Source organism: Lepisma saccharinum, chromosome 8 (assembly GCF_977018435.1).
Source record: "Lepisma saccharinum chromosome 8, izLepSacc3.1, whole genome shotgun sequence".
Lineage (NCBI taxonomy): Eukaryota > Metazoa > Arthropoda > Insecta > Zygentoma > Lepismatidae > Lepisma > Lepisma saccharinum.
Window position 1 is genome coordinate 61,174,033 of NC_139236.1, and position 10,508 is coordinate 61,184,540.

The following is a 10,508-nucleotide window of genomic DNA, read 5'->3' on the forward strand; positions in this document are numbered from 1 at the left end:
CCCTTCCCCTGGCTACGTGCCTGCCTTAAATCCAAGTGCACAATTACTAGGTCTTTATTGTACTTCTCTACTAGCTATTTTTCTTGGCATTACGGCATCAGAATAAGGAGGAGGGGTGGAGAAAAAGCGGAAAAAAAATAGACTTGAAATTTTAATCTGGAACCACACCCCTCCAGTTAGGCAACCCGACTAATGAAACAAATTGGAACGCCTTAGACCCTGGAAGAATATCGGTTGAACGAATTAGATTGACTCATTCTTTTGGTTTATTTTAATTCACTTATTTTTATTTGCCATCCTTGGCTAATCTCGAATATGAGATGAAAGGACAATCGCAAACATACACAAATATAACACAACACAAGCCTCACAGAGAATTGTACTGACTGTGAGTCCAGACTCCAAGGCCTCGTTTGTCTCCAAAATGTAGTCCAGTGTGTCCAACGTATAGTTTGCCGTTTTGGTGTCTTCACACTCATAAATGTAAGAAAAGGCTGTTAGAATTGAGTTTGGTTCTTTCTACGAAATTCATTACCTTCCAATTAAGGTTATATGTATGGGTTCCCGTGTAACCAAATAGTTATCGTCCTCGCCTTAGGAGCAAACCGTTTCAGGGTAATCTCTGGGGGTAGTTCCAAAACGTCGGTGTCGGCCTTAGCAACGACACACGTGATTACGCCATTCTCTTCATTTACCAAATGCAGTGATGGGCTGATGAAAAAAATGAACATTTTTTATAATTCTACATCTCGGGTAATCGCGACGAAGAGAATGTATGATGACCAGATGAAATGATGACAGAACAACCACAATGCCTTACCCCAGGGTTCCAACCCAGAACCACCTAGCGCTTTATGATAACCATTCCGTCACGAAGGTCAGTGTAAAATTTAACGAAAAGATTGATTTCTTAAATTTGTTATTTAGCATCGCTTTTCCGCCACCTTTAGCTAATCGCAACGAAGAAGATGAATGATGGTATTTAGGAAGGGACAAAGGAACACTCACCAAGAACAATACACAGGTTGAAGATCAATTTCTGGAATACCTACAATGTACACACACATATATATACCTGCTGAAATTAATATTTGAAAATAAAATGAAAAAAAGTGCATGTGTAGTAAAAATCCATCAACAAACTTCCTATATATACACACAGTTATCATCATCTTCACCACTCATGTTGAGGAAGCACAGCACAATCATTACAAAACTCATGAATAATAGGCCGCAAATGAGTGAATATGTAAGCCAATTTACAAATCAGTGCAAGATGGATACTCTTGGTGAAAGTAACGCAAGATATTTACGTCTGGTGTTACAGCCTCGGAATATCCATACGTAACCTTCTATATTTTTACACACCACTACGTTAACTCCATTTGGATAGTGTTCGCCCGTTTTGCGCGACCTTCATCCTCATTTCCGCGATTTCTCCAGTGCACTTGCCTCGGTGGAACAGAGGGGGACGCACATACAATCAGACAAGTGTTGCCAAATGACAGTAGATATCACTAGTGGAGAGAAAATTTTTCATCGTGCAGGGATGTTTCACTTCTTGGGAGATAAATCTCTGATTTATCAGAATTTATTTAAATTTCTGGTGTTTTAATGCTTCAATTAAATATTACGCCAATACCATATAAAAAGTTGTAAATATTTCATGACGAACCTGTTACTTTAGTAATCTGTACTCATTACATGTACATTCTTACGGTTGTTTATATCCGTCTAATATTGGAACAATGTGCAAGTACAGGATGTCCAAAAAGTTACGCAACCCACACTTTGAACATCGTAACTTTTGTAATAAAAAGCGATAGAGCCACGAATCACACTGGGTATTAACTTTGTCTATGTGGATATTTTTTAAACATTAAATAAGAAAATCATGCTGTACATGAACGTTCAGTAAGTGGAAAAAGTTACTAATGCGTAAGAAATTTTTGTACGAAATAAAAACAAACATGAATAAAAGCTGTGGAATCGCTTGCAATAATTTTAGATGTGTATCGATGATCTCTGTGTGTATAATGTTTATGCATTACAGACGAATTATGGGGTTAAGTATGGCATAGACATAATAAAGCGTATATATATATATATATATGTATGTGTGTGTGTGTGTGTGTGTGTGTGTGTGTGTGTGTGTGTGTGTGTGTGAAACAAAAATGCAACACCGATTAACCTTTTCGTCATAATTAATTCCCTTTAGAAGACTAGTGATGTCAAAGATGCGTCCCCTTGTGTGTAGAAATGTTAATTCTGGATCTCAAATACGCAGAAATTCTCACCAGCGTATTCGCAAAAATTAAATTTTAACCCTCGTCCTCCATTCAAGGGAATGCCTTGCATAGATTTCTTGAGAGACGGGATAATAATTTAAAAGTTGAAACTTTACGAGCTAAAGTAGGAAATTACACCAAAAGGCCACACTGAATCAGGCTACAGATCGAACATCTCACCTCCTCTGAAGCGTATCAGAATGAGTGGAGAAACGAGATACCTGCATGCCAAAACCGTTGTTATACGTCCTGAATACCAATCCCTCCTGTGGCATCTTAAAAATGACTTCCGGGAATATGCTGAAAAGATGATGTAGTGCAAGGCAATGGGCGTCGCCAGAAACTTTTGTAGGGGTGCGGGAGGTTAGGTCACCGATATAAAATTCAATATAAATAATTATTACACACTAAAAAGAAATGGTTATTGTCGTTGCTTATTTGTTATTACTATTGTTAATAAATCATCATGCTCGATACATCAGACGAAAGAATATCAGGTACAATTGTCTCAAACCACATCTTCGCGATTAGCGAAAAGTGGCAGAAAATCGAAGTAAAATAAAATCAATCAATATCTTATGGAGAAGCAACTTCAAGTTACGACTAATCAAATGAAACAAAATCTTCAACCTGTCCTCTTTCCGTTCATATATTTTTTCCTATGCCAACTGGAGTTTTATATTCCCAAGAAAACAATACTCCCATAAGCGTCATGTTAAGTTTTTCCCCCAGCCATCCAGCGCACAGACCTCTCCTTCTCCAGTTCGACGCAGGGAAAGACTTTTAGAGTATGTTTAAACTGTTCCTCGTGACCTCAATATGGTGACAATGAGACAGTTGGGGTGAGACGTCGAGAAAATTTTATTACGTAGCTGGGTGGATACCATTCCCCCCTCACTTCGAGGACCACATTTCACCTGTTCTTCCCGACCTTCTTGGTTCAAGTACGAAGGGACACATGACGTTGAGTGACCGAAGAGTGGTGTGCGACAAACGTGACAACGTCTTACCCCCATGGACTTTCCACTATGGCCTTACTCCTCCCTCATTTGGTGCTGAAAAGTCTGACTCCGTCCCTTCACCGGTGTTGGAACCTAACCTTTGGACGTCTTCCCGGTTACACATCGAAGCGCAGTTGTGCAAGTGCAATGGATATCTCAGAACACACAACGGGAAGCACGGAACACGCATTCATTTCGCAAACAAGAGTGCTGTCAAAATGTCGCCTTATCTGTGCGGAAGGGGTGACGAGTCAGTGGAAGAACGCAAGTGCCACTAGGCAGAAACGAACGAGTCAAGAACGAAGCACGAATTAAAGACCGAGTTTCGTGCTTACAGAGGACGATCTGCGATAATCTTGAATGCCGGAGCATGATTCAATGAACAAATACATGGCAGGGACGTAACTACGCAGTACCAGCAAGATACAGGCTGCAATAAACGACCTTTGTGCATCTGAGCTCTTATGTGTAGCAAGGAAACGGGACTTGCAAAATATACACATGGGCGTCGACAGGACCTCGTCCCACGACGAAAGTTTATATTTACCTTCTATCACTTCGGTTATTAATGCGGACAAGTGACCAAAGCAATTAGGATTCGATATCTATTCTCTGCCCCGTTATCTCCCCGTTTTCTCTCGCCTCATTTAATTTTTATCTACCTTCTCTGTTGCGTTTAACAGAGGGTGTCCTCTCTCATGATTTATTAATTTGGTTCATTTTACTAAGCTTTCTGCCACTTATAGCTAATCGCGAAGATGAGCATGATTGGTGATGAGATGGACGAAGGGGAATTACGACAGAAATAGGTGACACAACACTAGTACCACAGAGGTTTATATGCCAGAACCTCGCTAGTCTATATAATGCAGTCCCTGGTGTACTACGTGGAAGGGAGGTGAGGCCGGGATTCGAGCCCGGAACCCATGGCTTCGTAGCGCTGTGCTAACCACTCTGCCACAGCGGAGGGAGGGCTCTCTCGCCTTTTGTGCGAACGGTCCTTGCAGACTTGAGAACAATCTGGGGGAGCCAGATAACAGCAGCGATGGGACTCGATGCGTCCGCCAACCACGCGTCACACGACGAAAAGTCGCCTCTGAAAAAGTTTGTTCCGAGCCAACGTGGTGCTCTGATAGACTAATCGGGGCGGAACCTACAGAGTGAAGTGGAATCCGAATTCCTGCTGGGAATTGAACCCGGACCCCTACCTTACAAGATGGGCAGCGCCTACTATCCGGAAGACCCTCGCAGGCCTTGGTCACAAATGGGTTTTTAACCTGTAAAAGCTGCTTCTGGCTTATAAAGACATTTGATTTGTCAAAGGGTACGGATGAAAATTCAACCAACGACAACTGACAATTCCTATTGGTAAAGCGAAGAAAGACGACACGGTATACTTAGTTTCACCAATTTGATTACCCCATTGTGGAACCACACGCAAAGGAACTAGCGCAGACCCGCGACTCCTGTCCATCGTGATCGTACTCCCGGGAGGACGAGAGTGAAGCATGGCACGAGTTGGACAGACGAAGAGGAAGGTGCGCGAAGAATTTTGGCGAAAGGCTCCTTTGATTGTGGTCACGCTATAAAATGGATAACTCGCGGACCCTTCTTTCCTATTCGCATCCACATCTTGCATCCTTTATCGAGGCCGTCAACAAAATTGAGAGAACATTAAAGATCAGGTCGGGCAATAGACTCCTCCAACGCGCAACATCTTTAGTCACAAAGCAACCGGATTCTGATTTGACCTTTTAACTCCTTCCTTGCTTACTTGCCAAGATATTGAAGGGGAAAAACTTTAAAGAGCATTGACCTGCAATCCCACACAGGCTACGTTATCGATTCTGCGTATTTCATTCCTCGACTGCTACATATCCATCCTTCATGAATTATTCTCTCTCACTTCAGGATCTCTTATGCGAGAGTCTGCACAACACACCGGACATGTCTGGTTGTGAACAACCACACATTGTTGTATAATATTCATACAAGAGCTTCCGAACCATCTATACAAATCTATTTCTATTCCCAATAACATGTTGCCAGAGATGCGCAACAAGTTCCCATACTTCATATTTAGGATATTTTACGTCGTTTTTCTACCCTTTGTAACTAAAAATGGCCGTCAAATTGGGGAGTAGCCATTTAACTTGCTAATAGGTTATTTATTTACAGTTTAAGACACCTGGGAGCAATCCCTTAATTTCGCTATCATGCCTCCATCGCCTGACAATTTAAACTCTTCTATGAAAGTGTCATTAAATAAACAAATGCTAATAGGAAACATCTGGCGGAGTATTAGATGGCCAGAGAAAAAAGAAAACAGGTTGTAAGGAAATGTGGTAGTACTGCTTGAATTTCCACTGATAAAAAATAAACCAAATATCGAAATGCTATTCAACCAGAAAAGTGAAGAGCACGAAATGGGAATCTTCACGAAACAGAACACTTCATTTTCTTTAACATGCTGTTGTCGTTTTTTTCTACGATTATGAAAGTGATGAGATGGAAGGACAAGGTTCCAGACATTTAAGGGGGTTCCGGTTTGCTCTGGACCATTTCGAGCCCTGACTATAACAGTAAAAACAAATTGTAGGATGCTTTCAGTTTCTTCCATATAAGTACCAAAATTTATGTAAACAATGAGGAAACAACAAAATTATGCTATTTCAAAAATTTGTAACTTCAGGTACTGGCTTCAGATTACTTAACACCACAAATATTTAAGTGCAATCTGACATCTAGGTATATCTCATAGGTGCTAAATTTAGCTATTAAGCTGCTAATTTGGAATATGATGAACATATAACAAAATTAATGTACCGAAAATCAAATGCATCACTCGCATTTAATATTATTGTGATTAAATATTTGTATTTTAATATTTCTAGTTGTTTTATGTGAGAATGCACAACAGCCTGATGAAGACTTCTCGTATTTGTGTCAAGATTCAAACCTTTGGGCTTAAGAAGCCATGCTAATAAGCAAAACACAGAGAATAGTTGTTCATCCTCAAGATCACTTAAATAAAAAAAAAACAATATGATTTGCAAAGTAATAAACTTGTCATTTACATACAAAATAAATAAGTACAATACTGATCTAGTGAATAAGAACTGCAATTGTTTGGGTCAATCAAAAGGCTTAGAAAAAAAAACTGTTGCAAATTTTAACACCAGGTTGAAAAGTGGCACAGTAAACAATATCCTGGGAAATGTTTCGTGTGACCACTGATCACACCGTTTTATGCTTCCAAAGGGTAATTCACATTGACAGGGACATATTGAACACTGCTGTAACAACATATACTCAAATTATTGGTTTATTTCTCTTGTATTCTATGGTTATTTCAAGCATAAAAAAAACAAGAGAAATAATTCTACAATGCAAGCAATGCGTACATACAAGAAAAAATATTGGTTGTTGTTACTGCAGCATCACATTTGCACCTGATGGTGAAAATCTTGATCTATTCTTTTTTTATCTCATCAACTTTTGCTTCCCCATGATCTCCAAAGGCTCTATACCTAGTTTCATTGATCTCTGAGGGCAACTATAATTCTGGCCACACGGTACTCCATCATATAATGCATAAGAAGTACTCAACATAGAACTTTTAATTCCAACATTGTGTGTTTGGTTTATGCTTCACACATTCAAGAAAGCCTTCTTTTCCTGTACAGTTTTGTTCACACATGGCCAGCAAATTAGTACGCTTGTCGAGAGTATGCCCAGGCCGGAATTCGAACGTGGGACCCTTGACTTCATAGCTTGATGTGCTAACCACTCCCCCACAGGGGACGACAAATGATTGTGAAGAGAATTGCAATGAAGTTTGAATTTAAATTGATGTTTTAAGTCCACTTTATAGGCAGATACGCTAATCAGGATTGGGCCTACAGTTTAAAGTGGGATCCAAACCACTGTGCAATGTGCTTCCACCAGATATCGAACCCGGCGACGACATTACCACTATGCCATCGAGGAGGCCCGACAATTGCAATGAAAAAGAAAATTTTGTGGACCCTTGAACCACTGTACCCCCTCAAGAAAATGAAATATTTGCATGGTTTATGAAGATTTTATTGTTTATAAATGTTTTCAGTTGTTCTTAGCTCACGGAAATGTGTTATTGTGAAGTAAAGCACATCTGTAACCTTACAGGGTAACAGTTCCGATTGTTTTACGATCTTTCAAATTCTCCTAGCAGGAAGATTAATTATACTAGTTAGGATATTGACAAACATTGTCACATTAAATTTTAACCTTCCTTAAAGTAATGAGCACTGTTTGTATTTCGATAAAAGTTATTTATGTTGAAAAAAAAACAACTTAAAAATTACCTTACGCAAGCATGCATGCTTCCTATGTACAATGTATTTTCCATTGACAAGCGACTGTAGATTAGTGGGATTAATGTAGAAGTAAATCGGAACCTTAGTAGAATGCATTTAGGGACTTCATTTTAATGCTAAGAGAACCAAACCTAGCCTGTTTAACCTAGCTACGAAAGCATATAGGTATTAAACAAAATCTGAAGTAAACGCCAAAACTCCGCAGTATGTGTTAACAGAAGTAAATCAAAATTGCATTTGTAGCTGATGAAATCGGAAAAAAAAACAAAAGGAACCTGGGGCATTTATACTAATACAAAGTGGTGAAAATACTCCAAAATGGCAGTTTTTTTACGTGGGCCATACTTTGGGATCAAGACCATTTGTGTTTTCCACATGTTGCAACCAATTTTATATCACACAAAACATTGAAATCTGTTGATTAAAAAGAAATTCAATGTAAATTTTGAGGGGGTACAGTGGGTCGATGGCACCAAATTTTGTAAAGTAATTTGAAATTTAGACCTCACCTAAAACAGTTTCTAACAGTCCTAAATAAAAGTTATTGAGCAGAATAGACAGCAAAGGAGTGATTTTACAATAGGCCTACCGGACACTTCCCCAATTTCTTTCATATTTCGCATACCCAATAATTTAGGCCTCCTAATCATGAATCTGCAGTTAAAATTTGACGCTCACGTGTAGAACTTGCAAAATAAGCGGGTCTGTGATCTCAACTGACACCCTCGATTTCTCAAGAAAAGCAATGTTTATCGCAAGATTATGTGTTTCGAATACCTAAATAACAAAATATATGTTCGTGATATTACTACAACCCCAAATTTTCACCCTGTTAGCCTAACCTGACCTAACCTTGTATGGTTCATGGGCTATCCGTGCATTGTTACAGGGGTGTAAGGCTAATTGCGACCCCAAATTTTAACTATGTTAGCCTAACCTAACCATGCATGGTTCGTGGGGCTACCCGTGCATCGTTCAAGGGGTGTAAAGCTAATTGCGACCATGGACTGTCAAAATCTTGTGATAAACATTGGTTCTTGAGAAATCGAGGGTGTCAGTTGAGATCACAGACCCGCTTATTTTGCAAGTTCTACACGTGAGCGTCAAATTTTAACTGCAGATTCATGATTAGGAGGCCTAAATTATTGGGTATGCGAAATATGAAAGAAATTGGGGAAGTGTCCGGTATTGTAAAATCAAACCGACAGCAAAATAAACAATTCATGATTTTTCCAATAGGAGCAATACGCCATAATTAACTTTTGTTTATTATAAAAAAGCAACAGCTAAATAATGAACTCTTACTCACCTGCTAAAAAATCCTGATATTCCTCTCCTCTTTGGTTTAGCACCAGTATCTTCATAATAGTGCTCTCTATCACTGCACCCATCACCGTGTATGCTTATGTCAGTTCCAGATCTGTCATCACCATCAAAGAAACTGCCAACTGTGCCATCTTCATTGACAGAAGGTGAACAATCTGTGTTTGTGCTCAAACTTGATATACTGGAAAATGAACTCGCGTCAGTTTTTGATAGGGACGTAAAAGTACCAACACGTTCCAACGTACTGCGGGGGCTCTCGTAACTAATGCTGTCATGGTCATTTTTATCAAACACACACACGCTGTCACTATCATGTTCGCTCTTTTCTTCAATGCTCTCTAACCGCCGTGATACACATTCCGGAATAAAATCTTTAGAAAAGGGTTGTCCGTTTTTTTCTCCATTATGAGCCTTTAAGTCAATAAAGTGTAGTTGCTTGGTTACAGGACTATAAGCTAAAGGAATGTTCTCCAGAAGGTCTGTGAGAGGAACTGTAGCCGAAGCACTGTTATGGGCAACACCATTCTGACCTGCAAATTCATGCAAATTGTGATTTTTGTAGCATTTGGTGCATGAATCACAACCTGCATGATTCTGACTTTGTGACATTGCCTTTCCACTAACGCAATTTTTGCACAAATCTAATATTTCGACATTTGTTGAAGATTTCTGGTTTGTAGAAATAGAACAGCAATGCACTTCTGCAGATATATCTTCACCTGTACCATTTTGTACACAACCTCCACTTACTGATATACCATCTCGTACTTTACAGCATTCATTATTTCTGTCAAATTTAGGCCTACAATTACATAAAAATGGTCCGGATGAGTGATTCAAATTAATCTTTTGCAACTTAATTACTTTATCATTTTTGTTACTAAGTTTATCGTGACCTCGTTCAGGCCAAGTTCTAAACCACCCTTCATTTGACACTATTCCATTACACTCAACGGTTATCTCTTTATCTGTGGGATTTTTCACACAAGTCTCCTCCTTGCCTTTTTCTGAAGCCCCATTTAAATCCAAGTACTTTTCACTCACCAAACAGCTGGGTAAACTTTTACTTCGGACATTCTCCGAAACTTTCGTAGCATCCCAAATAACGAAATATTTACCAGGATTGCGAATACCATCTCCTAATATATTATGATTTTTAAGCTGATTTGTTAAGGCTAAATTCTGAAGCAAGTTTATTCTACACCCATCAGCAGAAAGTGGATCTACGGACGACGTTCTGATGTGACCCTGATTTGTTGGGAGCACTGATTGAAAGGAAGACCTATCGCCAGGCTCTACGGACGACAAGTGCTTTGGTGGCAATTGCCCATTGTTCTCCTTCTCCGGAGAAATATTCTTCATCTCCAAATGTTTTCCAAATTATGCTATATATTATAATCACACACACAAAACAAAAACACACCGCTCACGCAGACATCTTGAAAAAAAAATTCAGACACAAACAGAGACGACACTTCTACATGCAGTACAAATAACAGACTGCATTATCACAGATGGCGTTGCATGGAACTCTT

The 10,508-nt window shown here is 39.3% G+C and overlaps 1 protein-coding gene across 1 annotated transcript in view; it reads right to left on the bottom strand.

The window, feature by feature from the left end:
* LOC145991048 (TBC1 domain family member 14-like) overlaps positions 1-10,492 on the bottom strand; it is a 122,476-nt gene extending 111,984 nt beyond the window's left edge. Inside the window, exon 1 of the mRNA XM_083126748.1 lies at positions 8,957-10,492. Within this exon, the coding sequence (XP_082982874.1) occupies positions 8,957-10,335 (1,379 nt within the window). The 5' untranslated portion in view covers positions 10,336-10,492. The remainder of the gene's footprint in view (positions 1-8,956) is intronic.
* Between the last annotated feature and the right edge of the window lie 16 nt (positions 10,493-10,508).